The 19,135-nt window shown below is 43.1% G+C and overlaps 1 protein-coding gene and 1 long non-coding RNA gene across 10 annotated transcripts in view; one reads left to right on the top strand and one right to left on the bottom strand.

Moving 5' to 3' along the window:
- Positions 1 to 665: 665 nt before the first annotated feature.
- Positions 666 to 19,135, bottom strand: part of LOC135102104 (muscle-specific protein 300 kDa-like) — a 241,276-nt gene continuing 222,806 nt past the window's right edge. For all 9 annotated transcript variants that reach the window (XM_064006869.1, XM_064006870.1, XM_064006871.1 and 6 more), the window contains 6 exons: positions 5,932 to 8,961; positions 5,601 to 5,776; positions 4,538 to 4,709; positions 3,861 to 4,430; positions 3,641 to 3,720; positions 666 to 2,916 (listed from right to left, as the gene is read on the bottom strand). In XM_064006869.1, the coding sequence (XP_063862939.1) occupies positions 2,685 to 2,916; positions 3,641 to 3,720; positions 3,861 to 4,430; positions 4,538 to 4,709; positions 5,601 to 5,776; positions 5,932 to 8,961 (4,260 nt within the window). In that variant the 3' untranslated portion in view covers positions 666 to 2,684. The remainder of the gene's footprint in view (positions 2,917 to 3,640; positions 3,721 to 3,860; positions 4,431 to 4,537; positions 4,710 to 5,600; positions 5,777 to 5,931; positions 8,962 to 19,135) is intronic.
- Positions 11,657 to 15,974, top strand: LOC135102108 (uncharacterized). The gene is made up of 2 exons (XR_010269524.1): positions 11,657 to 11,807; positions 15,625 to 15,974. It is a non-coding gene; the product is annotated as an uncharacterized LOC135102108 (long non-coding RNA).

The following is a 19,135-nucleotide window of genomic DNA, read 5'->3' on the forward strand; positions in this document are numbered from 1 at the left end:
CTAGCTCAGAGTCCAGGAAAAAGAAGCTTCGCATCCTTAATTTCTACTGATCTTTCCTATAGAAAGACAATGCTGGTCTTTCTCCAACCTCTTGGATCACTTTTTATTTTGAACTAGCTCACTCGTATTCTGTATCCATTCGCCCAGTTTCTCTTCCATACTTTAACATTGAGCGGTAATTCCAACTGCACTTGGTATATATCCATTCCATTTCAGATTTTCAGTGCCTTTCATGTTACTTTTTTCATGCACCCTAGCTGCCGTCATTACCATCACAATTGACTCACCATTCTCTATGTACATTTCAAGTGTTCCATATGTAACTCTTTTTCCCATTACTGTTTTTCAGTCCACTGGCATCTTTCAGCACACATTATCCATTACTGCCACATTTTATTTGCTAAATCAGAATTTGTTGTGGTCACTTCTGCCACAATTGCCCTTATTTTGCAACCCAAGGGAAAATTCACTACAGGTCACCCTTGCTAAGTCTATGCGTCATGCTTGTCAACTAACACTATATAAAGAGGAAGAGACATCTTCAGTCTATTGTTCAAAATATCATGTGATGGATGTTGAATAATTATATTCAGAAACTTGGACCTTGATTTATACAAGTGGGAAGCATAACAGTTACTTAGGATCATGTTCATAAAACAACATCATATATAAGAACACATATATTTGTATGAATTTAACTCACACCACAGTATAAAGGACTGCCCTTAGCGCTTGTTCTTCTATAATGGCAAAAGCAATGCTTATGGATGGAAGTCCAAGGCTGCTAATGGTTGTTTCTAAGCAGTTTTTGATTGGCTGGGAAATAATACTTCCATTCCTCACTGACTGGACAAAGCAACTTTTGATTGGCTAGGCATCTGCACGCTTACTCCCTATTGGCTGGTCATGATTCTATGGCACAATGTCACAGCCGGCACAAACATGGTTATCTAGTTCAGGCACTAAAATCCATCATAATACCTTACCATTTCATCTTAAAACTGTCATACAAAGAAAAAAAGAAAAAAAAAAAGAAAAAAAAAGAAAAGAAAAAAACCCTCTGGCCAGCCACAACAATAACTTATAGAATGAAGCATTCAAGCAAACAAGCTTATTACTAGAAAAAAAAGTTGACAATGACTATGAAAGATAAGAAAGGCATTTCATCAAAAAATGATGTGCATCTTCCTCAAGTTGCTGATGCACAGAAATGGTGTTAAGCTGGGATCAGGATCAGCACAGCAATGTGGTGTTAGCCCCGCGACAAGCTCACACCACCACTGGCTGCTTCCAAAGTTGTGATTATGCTAGCTATGTTCATATTATCCTCCTTTTCTTCAAGAACAGCCAGTCAGGTTCCACACTAACTGGCTGTTTTTATCCTGTCATATCAGTACTTAAGTTAATGATATGATCAGAGAAAAGATGAAATCAGTGAATCACAAAGAATGATATAAACAAGAATATATAAAGTTTATATACAACAGGGTTAAGCCATGTCAGAATATAAACCAAGTGCTAAGTACAGATATTCTGCAGGTCAAGATTCTATGACCTATTCCAAATACCAAATGCCTAAACCATAGCCTTATTTATTATGATGCTCAACAGCAGGTATGAACATGTATCACAAGTGATTTATCATTAAACAATAATACACCTAAGTGGGCTTGCTTAGAGAAATCATGCTCTTTTTCACCTCAAGTGTTTCATTCCCAGTGGGTCTCCCATGGGCTTCCCGACAGAACACTTGGGTAGAGCTGCAAGTCTCCCAACACAACACAGTATCACCATGTCCACCTCTTAGTGGTAGTACACTACTAACCAACCCAGCTTCTGGAGTTAATCAGCAGTTTTACAAATTCCCCCTAAATCTTAAATAAATAGCAAAGTAAGCCCATATCATGTCAAAGTGTTATAGCACCTAAAAATCAGTACTGCAACAGCTGTCAGGATTACCTACACCACATATTCAGACTATAGCACCAGGTGATGTTCTGTTTATAATTCCAGAATCAAGAAAATTTTGGTTTTGAAAGGAAGGTTATACACTCATGCTCATGCTCACACACACACACACACACACACACACACACACACACAAAGGTAATCAATTTATGTCCAGGTGGAGTTGTCTGAGACAGACAGCCCTTTATACCTAATTAAAATGATGGGCACTTCAGGAACTCTTATTACCATAACAGATACAGATAATACATACTGCTAAACTTTATAGAAATCAACAATTGTTCAATATGATAAAATCCCAATTATTACAGTACAAGTGTTTAATGTGTGTGTGTGTGTGTGTGTGTGTGTGTGTGTGTGTGTGTGTGTGTGTGTGTGTCTGTCTGTCTGTCTGTCTGTCTGTCTGTCTGTCTGTCTGTCTGTCTGTCTGTGTGTGTGTGTGTGTGTGTGTGTGTGTGTGTGTGTGTGTGTGTGTGTGTGTGTGTGTGTGTGTGTGTGTGTGTGTGTGTAAGTGTGTTTTATATATATATATATATATATATATATATATATATATATATATATATATATATATATATATATATATATATATATATATATATATATATATATATATATATATATATATATTAGATAAATTTTCAGCTTATGACGAAATGCTTCAGATCTTTAGGAAGACAGAAAGTCCCTAAGATAGCAGATGTACAATTTCTGGATTAGAATGGTGGTGGCCCATTGGGATAGCGCAGCATGGGGTCCAGGCTGCGGGCAAAGTTGTTAGCCATGCTACAGGCATAGTCATCTTCTGAAGTTGGGACCAAGGAGGCCACTCCCAGCATGAGGAGCATCAGGGCCTGGATGGGAAGTGCTGCACGCATCACCCGGCCCAGGAATCTGTAGGAGCGACGCACCACACCTTCGTTGCTGCCCTCAGCACCCAGCACATCACTGCCGGCAAACATAAGATTAGGGAAGGGACACAAGTGCTTTGTATAATTTAATACCAGTTTATCTAGGTTGTTACTTAAGAGTAAAATCAAGTCTTTGAAAGTATTAAAAATCAGTAATTTATCTCAGTTTCTTCAAATTTATCATAAATTTTATAATATATATATATATATATATATATATATATATATATATATATATATATATATATATATATATATATATATATATATATATATATATATATATATATATATATATATATATATATATATATATATATATATATATATATATATATACACACACACACAAGAAGAAAATATCATGAACAATGTATTTCATTTCTAATATTGTCTATAATCAAATACCATAAAAAGCAATAAAAATTAAAAAAGAAAAGTTTATAAGCAAACTGAAATTAGTGATATCATTCCAACATAATAATAAACTATGTCACAGAAAATAAAATCTGATTACAAACATACTACAGACATAAAAATACACACGCACGCACGCACACACACACACACACACACACACACACACACACACACACACACACGTGGATACGTGCGTGCACACACACACACACACACACACACACACACACACACACACACACACACACACATACACACACACATCTGGTCAATACTGCCGTGGGTGTCATACAGTACAACACTACATGCTTGGCAAGTTCCAAAAGCCAAGTTGTACGTACTGAGCATCTGAATGGAAGCTGGCCGACAGGGAGCTTGGTGAGGTTGGTCTTGAGAGAGAAAACTCTGCAGACTCGTACAACTGTAAAAAGAAAGTGCATTTCAGGTGCTACGTGCATTGGTGCAGTTCCTAATTACTTCATGCAAATTTGCAAAATCATATAAATAAACATACTGTATACCCAAGTTATACACTGGGTGACATCAGTCAGTATTACTCACCCCTGAGGATGCAAGAGATGCCAAAGAACTAGTAAAGTCTTGTCCAAGTATCTGAGAGAGAAGTACAAGTTGTTTGGAGCACATTTGCAACAGCAATTGGAGGCGCTGAGATAAAATAGCAAGCTGCTCACGCACAGCAGCAGACTTGTCGTCCTGTTGCGTGGGTAGAAGGTGCTGTGCAGCCTCATGCAGGGATGCTACACGGGGCTCACACCGCTCAACTTCTGCCCGTACATCAAGGACACGAGCCACCCTGTCACGTAGAGCTGGTTCCTCCATGTCTTCTTCTGCAGCAATCTTAAGAAGACTCTCCTCAGTTGTTTCTGTCCATGCAAGTAAATCAGCTATGGTGCTGTGGAATTCTGAATTTCCCATCAGGGTTGTCTGCAGCTTTGCCTGCCACACAGAGGCAGCAGCACATACTGCTTCCCAGCGGCGGTTGGTTGCAGCAAGACGGTCCCTCACTCTGGTGGCTCGCCTCTCATCACGTGTGTGATCCGCCAGATGCTTACCAATGATGTTTAGGGACATTATCACAGATTTATGGCCATCAAGGTCCATGAGGAACTCCTGTTGAAAATCAAATGCAATATATGAGAAGAGAGGTGAGATCAAATCAATGTAACATTTTGTATCACACATCAAACCCTTCCTTAAAATAGTTGTGACTAACTTACCCTGTGGTCCTGAGCAACTTCCTCCAGCTGCTCCATGGGCAAGGGTGGGTTGTGCTGTGTTGACTGGGTGGCTTCCGCATGGGCTAGCCATTGCTCCAGTCGCCACATATCATTTTCAAACTGTTGCCAATTGCGTCTGCAACACAGCGGGCACGTCAAGGAGGACGTCTCGCTGCAAGCAAACATGCACATGCACCATGAGCTACTTCTAAAGCAAGATCACTGCTGCCACCCAGAGCACCAAATATCTGCACTGGTCACTCAGTATGCACTACACTATCAATCACTCCCTTCTCAAAACTAGAAAGTTTTCTTTAAGTTATGTAAAAAAAAGTCACACTAAAACCACTCTAAGAGAGTCCCTGTAGCATCTTGGTGTTCTAAGGCACTAGAGTGTATGAAGTAAAAAAAAAAGGTTGGCTCATGTGAAACATAAATTTTCAGTTATGTGGCTTATAAGTTATAAATTTTTTGATTAACCAATTAACCAATACATATTATATATAACCAATTAATCAATACATATGTTCATTACTACATGCGAGCTCTATTATACCTGACAAAATTAGGGATAGGCTTCTGTTATCTAGTATATGTATACATGTAGTATACTGCATTATTTTTCAATCTACAAGTGTCAGTCTACCAGATGATAGTGAAGGTTGTACTTCTCAGGTTAAGTTTCAAGCAGAACTATGACTGAGAAATGCTACTAAAAACAATTTAATATGAAAATGTGATTTCTAAGAAAACTAATTATGAAAAAAAAAAATACTATAGGCTCCATTCATTCATGCTTCAAACTTCCCTGCCTCCAGCTACAAGATACTGTACTTATGACTAAAAAGCTACAAAGACATTTTTCATTATAAAATAATTTGCTGGAAGAAAATCATATCTTGCAGATAAATATGTAACTAATTATGAACATAGTAAAAGTTTCCTTAAAAGAATGATAAGTTTTGGCCATGACAGATCAAAAGAAAGATTTTGTTTTGGCAAGTTATTCTTCTTATATGGTGATTGAAAATACATCATAATACCCTAAGATATTCTTTTATACCTGTTCTCCTTGAGTCTCTGTTGCTTGGCCTGTGCCTTGGCTTCTAAAAGAGTAAATTCTTCAATGACAGCATCAATTTCTGGATGGAGTTCTCGTGCCTCAGCATCATCCCCTGTGTGTTGCTTCAGGGAACTCAACAAATCTACTGATGACCGGCATCCTGCCAGCTGCTTCGACTGGTGGCAGGACAAGATACACACATCAAATTTTTAATTTCTTGTCTAGTGCTGTTTCTCTAATACCTATCAAATATTCATAAATTTCTAGGAAATATTATCATACAAAATTTCAGTATTGACATTCCTATTATGAAATCAGATGAAATACTTACAAAAGAGTAATACATCTTGTCAACTTCTGCACCCTGAGGTGTTGGACACTTCAAGGCTTCTTCTAACTGCAGTATGATCTTTTTACATTCATCTAGTGCCACACGCATCTCCACAACCATGGACCGCCCTCCCACAGCACCAATGAAAGACATGTCTGCTGGGCTCAGGGTTGGTTCAAGGTTTTGCAGTTCAGCATCTGACACTAGAGGAACCCTATAATCATCTTCCTGGTCTTGTAGTAATCTCTCTTCAGAAAGGCTTGTCATCACAGTTGTGGTCTGCGTTATTTCATCCTCAACATCTTTCTGGAGGGCCAGAAGGCGTGTACGAATGAGTTTTCTACAAACCCAATACTCTGTAAGACTTTCTTCTATGATGGTGCAATCTGAGTAGCAGCTTCTCTGGTAGAGGTATGTAATCAAATCTTCAAATTCCTTCTGTTCATTTTCATGCCTCTCATATTCTGCTACAAGTCCTAACAGTGCCCTCTTCTTATGTTCAAGGTTTCCATGTGGGTATTGTTCATATTCAGTTATCTTGAGGTCAAAGTCATTCAGCCAGATCATCAGCCTTTCTCTTGAAGCTTCATACTTTTCAAACAACCTTCTACTAAAGCTTATACGCCTAAGTATTACAGTAATTTGGTAACTAAGGGTGTGGAATCTAGCATTAGAAGTCTTGACCATTGTTCGAATCTCATTTTCTTGGTCTAATCTGTTTTCCCTTCCATATGGTCGGGCAAGTACCCGGTAATGCTGGTTAAGACTTTCATACTGAGGTGTCTGGTTATGAATCAATGGCTGTAGCTGGTGAACAGTTGCAACCATTTCTTCAAGGCTGCTGTATGGTACATGATAAGAAGCAACATCTAGGTCCCTCAGTCTTGACTCCATATTTGTAAGCCATGAAGAAAATGAATTATTAACTGTCACCAGTTCCTGCCACATCTTCCAAGTTTTCTTGATAAATGCCTTCCTTTCTGCTGATCGAGTGCAGATTTCTCCCCAGCGTCTGTCCAGGTTGTGGTGAGCCTCTTGCAGTGAGTCTGTATCTCCATTAGCATCAAACTCATTGCAATCATGAATAACCATGTCACAAAGATTCAAAACAGAAGAAATAGTTCCACTCTGCTTCTCTATCTCCTTACGAATCTCTTCTTCTGCTTCCAAGAGACGATCTATTTCTTTCTTAGAGCTATTCTGGAAAATGACAGGACTAGACAGCTTTTTCTCAATCAGGAAGAGCCATTCCTTTAGTTCAGCCAGAGTGACTTCTGCTTTGTTTATGGTTGTCACAATGTCTTGTAATTTCTGCTTCCTACTGTTGCATTTATCATGAATGTGTTTCCAGGTGGTCTCAATAATTTTTACTTTTTCCTTCAATTCAGCAGCTTGATCCTCCTTGCTGCATGATATAAGTTCTTCACCCTCAGACAAAAGCCAGTGCATTTCTACACTCTTAGCATTGATGTCTTCCTGGTAATCATGTTCCAGCTTTCTGATAAGTGTGTCAATGTACTGTTCTGAGCCACCATCAATCTTACCCTCCATATCTTTGGCCCAAGTAAGGAACTGTTGATATCTAGTATCATAAAGTTCCCACAATTCTAACCTATCCTCCAAAGTGCTGATTTTAAGTCTGTACTGATGCAGCAATTCAGCCTGCAGTTGTGTGACTCTCCACATTCTCTGTGTCACCAGGCGCAGGTCAGCAGGTGTGAGCGAGTCCACCATTTCCTCACGGGTTGTCCTCAGCAAAGAAAGATCCCCACTCAAGGCTTCTAGAGCAGCAGTAGTTTCATTATACTTTTTAATGGTCTCCTGAACACTGCAGAAATCAGAGGGCATGTCGGCAGACAGCCCTGCCTGGATCTCTGCCAAAATGGTATGAAGCTTGGTGTACACATCTTCATACCGCTGCCACAGGGAAGAACTCTTATTGAGGTAACCAAGCCATGTCTCCACACCTGCACGCATGTTAGTCACACGCTGCTGCAGAGATGCTAATTCAGCCTTTAGGATGGGGTGTATGCTTGAGTCACAAGATGCTACCAGTATTTGACACAGCTTCTCTATTTCCTCTACCTGTTCCTCTCCTCTGCCCAGCTGTTCTTGCAAGGACTGTAATCTACTGATAACCTTGTCAAGACGTCTTCTTGCAACTTGCCTGAGCTGAAGTCCTTGCTTCTCTTGTTCTAAGGCCAATATCCATGTTTGCAGTTGAGCAATCTTGACTCTGTAGGTCTCCCACGTAGTGATGGTTTGGAGAAGTAGTTGTTCTCGTTCAGTAACCGTCGTCAAGACAGTCTTGTGACGCAAGATCAGCTCTCTGAGGCGACCCTGTAAGTCCCTGATGCGTGGGGGAGCGTTTTCCTGCTGGGCTTGTTCTTGAAGAGTTAGAAGAACATTTGTTTGTGTGTTGAGAATAGAACGGTGCACCTGACACAAGCGGGAGGCTTCATGAAGCCCTTCACGTGAAGCTGGAGCTGGGGCACTCATGCTGGCTTCCACACTTTCCACATATTGTTTCCAAGTAGTCAGTGCTGCTGCAAGCTGTTCTTCATCACCTCCCAGACCTGCAACTACCTGCTGGTACCTCGAGTGTGTGTCACGAACAGCTACTTGCCAGGCTTCCACTACTTGTGATGGCCCACTGTCAATGACAGGACCTCCAGTGCCTCCAAGTGCCACTAGCTGGTCCTTTAGTTGGGTGGCCCGCTCTGCTGCTTCATTTACTTCGGGCTCTGGTAATGCCAGCAGCGTATGGGCCCCATTTATACCAGCTTCAAGCTCCTGAAGGGCGTTCTCTTTCTTTTGATGTTGTTCAGCATTCACCTGCTGTGTCAAGTTACTACTGAGCTGAGTGATTGCCTCAGTCAGGTTAGTTATTCGGAACCCAAGTCGCTCAACCTCAGCAACTAATGGAGTGTCCTGCGCAGAGTCCTCTGCTAGGTGCAGCCGAATCTGGTGTGCCAGCTGTCTCAGCTCTGACACCCGCTCCCCAGACCACGCTGCCTCACCCACCAGCACCTGAAACAACAAGTATTGTGAATTAGTTGTCCCATAATAAATGACATCTGCTAAAGAAAGGTTGAGAATATACAACTGATTTCTGCAGCTTCATTTACATGACAGCTGTGACAGGTTTAGAAACTTTGGAAGAATCTTATTATGTTATAATAATGTTCAACATTGTTTGTGATCCCCATACATAAAAAAAAAAAAAAAAATAAAAAAAAAAAAAAAAAATAAATAAATAAATAAAATAAAATAAAATAAATAAAATAAAATAAAATGTACACACACCACACACACACGTGAAAGCAACTCTAAAATATACAGTTAGGATTATGAAATGCTAGTACAAATGCTCTATCTCATGATAAAAGCGCGCGCGCGCGCACACACACACACACACACACACACACACACACACACACACACACACACACACACATTGTCTTGAAGAGAGAGAGAGAGAGAGAGAGAGAGAGAGAGAGAGAGAGAGAGAGAGAGAGAGAGAGAGAGAGAGAGAGAGAGAGAGAGAGAGAGAGAGAGAATGTGTGTGTGTGTGTGTGTGTGTGTGTGTGTGTGTGTGTGTGTGTGTGTGTGTGTGTGTGTGTGTGTGTGTGTGTGTGTGCACAACATAATAATGTCAGTTTAGGACAATGACGTAACATATTACAAATCCATCATACGCTTTACTAGAGGCGGCTATGTAAAATAACCATCAGGAGCCATATCCCAGCTTGCTAAGTCTGAACTACCACATGAATCGCACTAACATCTGGCACCGTGTGTTTTAAGGATAATGGCCAGATCGTGCCTTGCAAAATATATTATACGTCAGTGTATTCCATGGTTACCGAATATACTCGGCATAACGGGGCGCGGTGTACTTTGGTAATTAATAACATTACATACATCTGCGGTATGTACATCAGTAGGTAAAGTTTACCTGCTGTGGGAGAAATAAATAGTGGGTTGTTTACCCAGACTGTGGAGTGAGGAGGGCTGAGGGAAGGCGGGAGGGAGCGGGTTGTCGTCACCGCCGCAAATACACCCCTCGCCCCTCGCCCTCCCATCGCGGGATTACAAGCGAAACTTTACTTGTTAGCGATCTCCTCGGCTCGGTCCTCAGATTAAATGCTGCCTTATGATATTCAACTTTTAAAGAAATAAAAAAAAGGAGCCTATTATACGGATGCAACAACAACGGGTCTGATGCGTAGCAGTAAAACTTATTAGCTAAGCAGTAGGACAATATTAGGCTAGCAGATCTTGGCAAATACTGATATTTTTTTTCTTTAAGCACACAGTCAGGCTTGGTGACGGGGAAGCTGCGAACGGCTTATAGCAGAAAAAAAAAAAGGTTAATTCTTTCTTAGGCGACGGGCGAGAGAACCTTTCACCGAATTAAGTGTTTAATCCATTTTTCCCCTCTAAGAATCTATATAACCTTCAGCCACGCAGATGACAGAATAATACGATGAATTTCCGTTGGTGTGTTGGCGGGTGACGCAACGTACAGTACAATGGTGGTCATGCTAGTGGTGGCGGCGTGGGAGGCTGACAGCTGTTCGAAACATCCACGCTAGCAGACCACGCCCACCATTCAGACCGGCTCGAGAAATGACATGCTGTCTCGTCCCAGTCATGCTCATGGCCACTCATGTCAGTCTTTTAGGCATTCCTGTAGCAGAAAACACTGCCCACGTCATTCGCAACCATAACACCACGTTCTGCGGGAATCACATGCAGGAGAACTTGTTATGGCCACAATAGTCTTTCCGTATATAGCCAATTCCTCTGAGTCAACAAAACAGAGTCAGTCTTGAATATCAACAACGAGGGACTTTAAAAGGTGAGGCTGAAGAAAAGAGAACGCTGAACACGCCCGATATTTTACAACATAACCGTAAGTGTACGTGGAACAAAACCAACTCCCACGACAGTCACCTTTGCACCGCGCTACTAATATAGAGGGCGGCTGGCCTGGCACACCTGAATAACCATCACCACCACCAACACCATCACCATATGTTTAGGCTAACTATGAACTCTACATATGCCCACCCGCTCCGGGGTACTTAAGGGTCATGGGAATGTCTACCTGACTGCCGCGCCGCACCACTCCCAGCCCACCACGCCACACGCCACGCGCCACGCCAGCGACCAATGACGAGATTACTATTCCCGTCCTGCTCACTTAAACGTCTCATGTCTTTGTGGCTGGCGAGACTTTTAACTATTAAGAGAACATGAATTGTTCTGGAATGGTCGTGATAAAACAACACTAAGATGGTGTGGTCAGCTGGAGGGAGTGGATAAATGAGAAGCTAATGATTTACGTGAAGGTAATAAAAGTAAAAGTAACCTGAATATTATGTTGATAATTTACTCGAAGTATGAAACATCACGATGAACTTAGTTCCGTTTACTAGTAAGGAGATTAGCTTGTAATAACATACATAAACTGCTAATAACAGTGACTCTTGTTACTTAATTTGAGTAGTCAAGAAAGTAAGAAACTTTAAGTCACTAATAAGTTGGCAATCAGCCCTTTTGTTATCAGTAAAATCTTTCAAAATTTAAATCTAAACTTACACTACAACATATGATTGAGAAGTGTAGGGAGTCAAGAAAGGATTTCACTTCATAATCATTTATGCATACACAGCCTGATACCCCAAACCCAGTCTTGTCTCCTCCCCTCTGTGCCAGTTCTTACATACAGCGGCCACAAGCGGTCACATGCTACTCAGGCGGTATGGAGCAACAGCCCGTGAGCTTTCACATGCCGTCCATTCCTGCGGCAGTCCACCAAAACCTCCCCGACCACCACTACCACCATCACCATCACCAATACTGCCGAGGTACGTACTTAGCATATGATTAAAGGGTTCAACGGCCGCATTTCTTATTACTTGAATAGATGACGATGACTGATTCATTCTCTCTCTCTCTCTCTCTCTTTCTCTCTCTCTCTCTCAACACACACACACACACACACACACACACAGAAGACATGAATAAAAAGGAAAGAAGAATAAAAATAAAAAGGAATATGAATATGAAAGAAAAAAAAAAATAGCACGATGAAAGAAAATATGAAAAAAAAAAGAGAGAAAGTAAGTAAAGCTCCGGCCTGCAGCAAGCATGAGTGAGCACGTGTGGTGGATGAGGCCGCACAACAGAGGAATGTGAGGCTGGCTGTTCCCAAGGCATCAGCAGAGTATGTGACACGCATACACATTTTCGCGTCCTGCACACGTACAGGGCCGATTCCGAGGTCTTAGCGGAAGGGGAGGGAATAAACGTAAGAGGAAAGGAAGAAAAATCGAATTGACTTGCTTTGCAGAGGGAAGTGATAAAGGAAAGAGGAAAGGAAAAAAATTCGAATTGCCTTGCTTGCATTAAGTAGCGGCGGAAGCCATGACGAGGCGTGATAAGCAATGAGTTTGTGGGTGTTTGCTTCTTTTCACTCCTTTACTGCTAATGCCCGTCCTAGTTCAGTGTAAAACTGTTTGCATGCCCTCCATCCCTCCCCCTCACACACACAAAAAAAAAAAAAAAAAAAAAATAAAAAAAATAAGAAAATAAATAGAATAAAATAAAATAAATAAATAAAAAAAAAAAATAAATAAATAAAGTAAACTAATCAGATAAATAAAACTACGTTAACATTACCTGTTTTAGGCTGGAACATTATTAAAGAAAAGTTTAGCAGCGAAATGGTTTTCGTAAGTTCGCCAGCACAGTGGGCTATCAACATGAGTGTTGATATTTTTACTGCTGTGCTGGTGAAGTAGGGTTTTACGCTTATTCACGGGTTGTTCTACTGCACCCCAAACGTCAACGTGTTACATGACTGATTATCATGAAGTAAATAACTTATGTTATTAGATTTGATTAAGTTAGGGAAAATACTTTTCGTGATCAAGAACCTCTAAATCATCACAGTTATCTATCACCACAAATAAATGGGTGACTTGATGAAATTCGGAAGTTGCCAGTACGTAGACTAATATTGAAGTGATATTGAAGTGTTTTCCCAGCAATGAGCCACTCAGGTAAGACCGTTTTCTGCTTCCGGCTAACGACTCACATACTTTCTTCCCCGAATATTTCCCGGAAGCAACAGCAGCAGCAGCGTGGTTCACGTCTACCTTCGGCTGAACGTAATTTGAAAATTGCACGTGAGCAATATTTTTTTTCTTTTCTTTTTCATTTACTACTCAAGGCCAAACAAGCTCGGCAATTACCCGCGGGAGGACGCTGATACTACGAAGTTTACATTCCCTTTCCTCTTGACACGTCACGAGTACAGTCAGTCTTTTCTTCTTCCGCTTCAACAAATTCCGCGGTTTTCCTGCAGCCTGGAGCAGCGCACTTTGCGGTTCCGAGAGCTCTTGTACTGCGCAACAACAAGAGGCACGTGGAGACAATACTGTGATAATGTTGCAACTTTCTTTATCTTCAGATTTTGAAGTTCTGAGAGCTCGTGTGCTGCGGAACAACAAAAGAACATGAGGTAAGGAGTAGGAGTAATACTCTCTTTTTTCTCCAATTTTATTGAACGTAATCGACAAACAACTTCCGCCTTGTGATTCATCTCAGTCATCATCCAAATTCTAAGAGACGAAACAGGATGAGGAGGAGGTGGTAGGGAATGGCAATGATAATGACGAGGACCGGGAGGAGGAGGAGGAGGAGGAGGAGGAGGAGGAGGAGGAGGAGGAGGAGGAGGAGGAGGAGGAGGAGGAGGAGGAAGCAGCCGACGACAATAGCAACAGCAGCAAAGACATCTGGCGGCATTCTTGACGTACTATCATCATAAGAGGTCACTGCACGAGGCTGCCACTGGATAACTTAAGTAATGCGGTTACTAGAAGGTCAACGTGACATTTTACACGGCATCTCTCTCTCTCTCTCTCTCTCTCTCTCTCTCTTAACGACGCTGACTTGTTGCCGGTCTAAAATCTATCATTGAACCAGTCTCTCTCTCTCTCTCTCTCTCTCTCTCTCTCTCTCTCTCTCTCTCTCTCTCTCTCTCTCTCTCTCTCTCTCTCGACTGTGCTATCAGCCGCGCACGAGTGTTAGGCGTGGAAGGGAGAGGGAGGAAGGTTGATAATAACATGTGCTGCCTGATAATGCAATCTGCCGCTGATGTGAGATGAAGGTCTCTGTTCCCTCTCCTCCCTTAACACACACACACACACACACACACACACACACACACACACACACACACACACACACACACACACCTGGCCACGTGACAAAAAAGAAAAAAAAAAGACCTTGTAAACTAATACCTGAAAAGACTCATTGTGTTACAGTCTGATTTCTCCGTCATCTCGCCAGTGACGATGATGCTTTTTTTTTTTTTTACTGATTTTTTTTGTACGTCTGATTATCAAGTAAAATGCATAATTTCCCAATTGCTTGTGGTAATTGGAGAGTAATGTGAGTGGAAAGCGAGGTCATTCCATCTTGTAATTTGGATTTAGAAAAATGTTCTAATAATTATCTTGTAGGTTTAGGCAAGCATTTTAATTCATCTTTGTAAGTCTAGATAATTATTCTCGTAGGTTATGATAAGTGTTCTAATGAATCTTGTACGTTGGGTTTTGATAGGTGTTCTATTTCCAGGAGGGGAGGTTAAGTGGGAAATGTGGTGTTCATGTACATTGCTGGGTTATAGGGAGACCTGAATTGGAATGGAAAGTGTTTCGTAATGCAAATATAATGCAATACTGAGGTGAGTTTCTGCAATATTGTTATTACTAAGACGAAAGCAAAGGTTGTGCAAAATTAATATTCTCTCTCTCTCTCTCTCTCTCTCTCTCTCTCTCTCTCTCTCTCTCTCTCTCTCTCTCTCTCTCTCTGTTCTCTGCTGTGTCAAGCAATGTTCTCCTTTAGTTTTTCTCTGATAAGATGTCTAGACTGCGTTGCATCATGCTCTATTGATCTCCCTCATGCACACACACACACACACACACACACACACACACACACACACACACACACACACACACACACACACGTATATACAGATTCTTCCTAACTCCTCAATAACGATTCACTATAGATTCTCAAAGTCCCACTGTCCCACATTTCGCTCGTGACATTCCTGCGGACGTGAATATTTTACCGCCCCGAGGAAGGCTGACCTATTGAGTCGCAGTGAGTGAGTGTGCTGGAATGCGCCTCAATGATTCCCAGACCAGAAGGCAACTTTCCAGCCTCAGTGATCGTGAGAAAAGTGTGGGAATTGCGCATTTTTTCTAAATATTTCAAATTTCATACTCATAACTACTGCTGCTACTGTTGGTACTAGTGCTGCCGCTACTACTACTACTACTACTACTACTACTACTACTACTACTACCACTACCATTACTACAACTACTACAACAACTACCAATCCTGTTACAATTCTACCATACTACCACTACTACTACGACTACTACTACTACTACTTATACGTTTATTACTCCTACTGCTGGAATTCTTCCATATTACTTCTATTACTACCTACTTCTACAATACGTGCTAAAACAACAATTGCTACTACTGTTACTGTTGCCACTTCTGCTACAATGTAAAACCTAAAATAGTAGCTACAATTACTAAATGCTTTTCACTGATGGCCGTTAGCCAGTGAACTGCACCTCATCGTCTTTACAGACCCTCCGCAGCAGCAGCAGCAGCAGGCAGACGGCGGAGGGGCGTGGAGGCTGGCGCGTCATGGCTGGCCCGGACATCGTATTGATCAAGAGGAGGAAGCATCTCGGAGCCAGCATCCTCCTCCTCCGGCCCTGCCACACCCCTCACCACCACAACTACTGATACCACCACCATTACCAGCAGGATGACTGAGATGCTTAACACATGAACTCGTGAATAAACAGATAGTGGACCAGATACGGGAGTGACATGGAAATCTATACTGTTTAACGATTTGCATCACCACCACCGGCATGACAGCTTCTCTGATGCATAACGTATTCACTCTTGAATAAACGGATTTAACGACCTGCATGTCTTTACTTCATAATAACCAACACCACAACCAGCATTACCCAGATGACAGCCCCCGTGATGTATAACGTATAACCCGCCACACATCGACTTGGGAGCTCCATATGGTGAATAAATGGATAACAACCCAGATACGGGAGTGACATGAAAGCCCGCCCACTGTTTAATGATCTGCGTGTCTTTTCTACATATGTGCAACGTGGAATGTACCTACACACCTGGGGATGTAGGACAGGTGCTCTGAACATCTGTCCCGCATGCCACCAACACCTATCCATTGCTACACTTTCTCTGCCAACAAATGATATACACACACATACATACACACGAGTATACCTGATCTCAACATACACTTTCAATGGAGGAGTAAGTGTGTCAAGGAAAGGTTGTGGCAAGAGGAGTAAGAGGAACAGGAGAGGAGTTCAGACAGAGGTGGTGGTGATGTCATATGTGGCACTGCTACGGGTGGTGGTGGTGAGTGATGAGAGGTGGTGGTAACCCTGGAGTGTGTGTGGTGAGAAGGCCAGCGGGGATCGATGGCATTCCTACTCTACGTGCTTAGTTGTGTCATCAGCTTGATTACTAGTGTACTGGAGCTGTCACTTTCCTGCTGATAAGAGAGAGACAGTACCCCCCGGAAACCTACCATCTACTAACACGTCACCACACACACACACACACACACACACACACACCTAACATGACAAACACTTCACAGCGCCTATACTGTCTCTTATGGTCAACTCATCCTGACGCGGCCAAAACACAGATAAAAACACATCCAAAACAAGTGCCCCAAACAGCACTATAAAAAAGAGACAGTGTTACCATCCCTCTTACCTTCATGTTTTTCTTGGGGCTGAGCGGTATTTCACCCATGATGCACCACCACAACACTGACACCAAAAGTATAATAAAGGCTCGTGTAAATAGTTCCGAGGCAGACAAGGCAGTATAGCACACGGTTCACATCCCTCCGGTTCCGTTAAGCGCGCAATAATCTGTGAACTCCCCTCCCTTTAACCGCTGGCGCACATGTTTGTCCGCCTGCCGCCTCCACCCTCCCACCACAGCGCATGGCGACGCTCAACTGTTCGGCGGGAAATACGGGTTTGGCTGGCAGGCGGCTCTCTCTCGTTTTCGCTCCCTCTCTCTCTCTCTCTCCTCGCGCGCAACAGTTGCCAAGTGTGTCTTGTTGGTTCGTGCGTCTCCAAGTCTCCGGCAACGCTTGATATCACCTTCATTCGTTTTCCACAGGGCCGAGGGGGCACTACTCGGGTTTAATCTCCGGGACAGCGGTCGTGGCCAGAGAAGCGAGGCAGCGCCAGGCCCCCCCACCGTGCCAGGCCTCAGGGAGAGGAGGAGGGGCCACACGGCGCATCCCGACCAACATCACGTTCCAGTTTTCAAAGAACATCCCGGGTCTTTACACTGTTGCAACATTAGCTGACCTATGTATAAATATAATGAGGGCAGGAGAACGAACCATTTATCCGCCAGTGGGCGAGAAGGATGGTAATGTCGCTGCATTTTGTTTCCGTGTTTATTCTAAACCCAAGACCAATCTTCCCCGCTGACACACACACACACACACACACACACACACACACACACACACACACACACACACACACACACACACACACACACACACACACATATATATATATATATATATATATATATATATATATATATATATATATATATATATATATATATATATATATATATATATATATGAACAAGTCAAGTAAGGGCAAGTCAAGACAATGGCAATGAGGTCACTTCCCGCAGGTCAGTGAAGCGAATCACTCCGCCACTCCACACTCAGCCAGGCAGTGAACACCACAAAACACCATCAATGAACTCACACTCCACACGCACATTCGATGCCCCGCGTTACCCCCCTCCCCCTACCACACACACACACACACACACACACACACACACACACACACACACACACACACACACACACACACACAGACACACCGCCACCTCAGGCCTCGCGGCACTCGCCAACCAACAGACAGGGGCACGTCGTGCCACGAGAACAGTGAGAAAAATGAATTGCGTAATCTAAAACATCATCATGGCGTGCAAGGTGGGAAGGCAGAGGAGGAGAAAGAAACAAGAGGCGCCGTCGCACGTCGAGTCAGTGGGCCGTCGGCTGGCCAGGTGAGGAGGTGACGTCATGCGGCTGGTGTCAGAGGTATATTTGGGTGCAGCTCGTCGGCTCCCTCCTCTCCCACTCCCGCCTGCCCAGCCCTGGTATACCCTACCCAGCAGCAACAGCAGCAGCAGCAGCAGTCGTCCCTCTCACACACGCCACCAAGCACCCCTTGACCTCTGCACGCCTCAGTGCCCCTCAAACACCACTAACTATACGAGTATAGCTCCGGCAAACATTTACTCACACACACACACACACACACACACACACACTGATCTCACAGGCCTTCTTCAAAGCCTCACAGGGAGCTCCCAGCCTCCCCGCACTCCACAGACTCTCATCTCTTATAAACACTCAACATCTCTCTCTGCTCTTTGTTAACGAGCGACTATCCCGCTGGAGTTATCTCCCGCCACAACCTTCCCTAGCACGACCCATCGCCTCCCAGCCCTTCAAGAATTTCCTGTCCTAGTCATCGCCATCATTGCTGCCAGATTTGCTAATCCTCCCGGAACTTTGGTAAAGCTTTCTCCTTCGCCATGCTGCACGTCCTTGCCTCCTCGCCGCATGTTACATCACCGACAGTTTTCCAAAGCCACCACCGCCCCCTTCCCGACCATCCCTCCTCTGCCCCCCGCCACCATGACTTGGGAGGGCGGCGAAAGCAGCACCACCGATGCCGAGGCGAAGAGGGGATTAGAACAAGATGTGAGATGATCACAGAGCAGACTCATCTCCCAATACATGATGACTGTTGCTGTAGCTACCGTGCTCCTTTCAGTCCTGGCCACTCCCTCCATCTCTCCCTCCCTCCACGCCACCCAGCATGAGTGATCGCACACTAGATCCCTCGCGCAATTTTAGTGGGATCGAAATGTTACCGAAGAGGGAGCGAGCTCTTTATCTGGATGACATTCACGAGTTTTTCTGTTGTGACTCAGGTACGGTATATACTTGTAAAGTTGTTTGTATCCATAAAGG

The sequence above is a fragment of the Scylla paramamosain genome, chromosome 7 (genome assembly GCF_035594125.1).
Source record: "Scylla paramamosain isolate STU-SP2022 chromosome 7, ASM3559412v1, whole genome shotgun sequence".
In the NCBI taxonomy this organism is placed as follows: domain Eukaryota; kingdom Metazoa; phylum Arthropoda; class Malacostraca; order Decapoda; family Portunidae; genus Scylla; species Scylla paramamosain.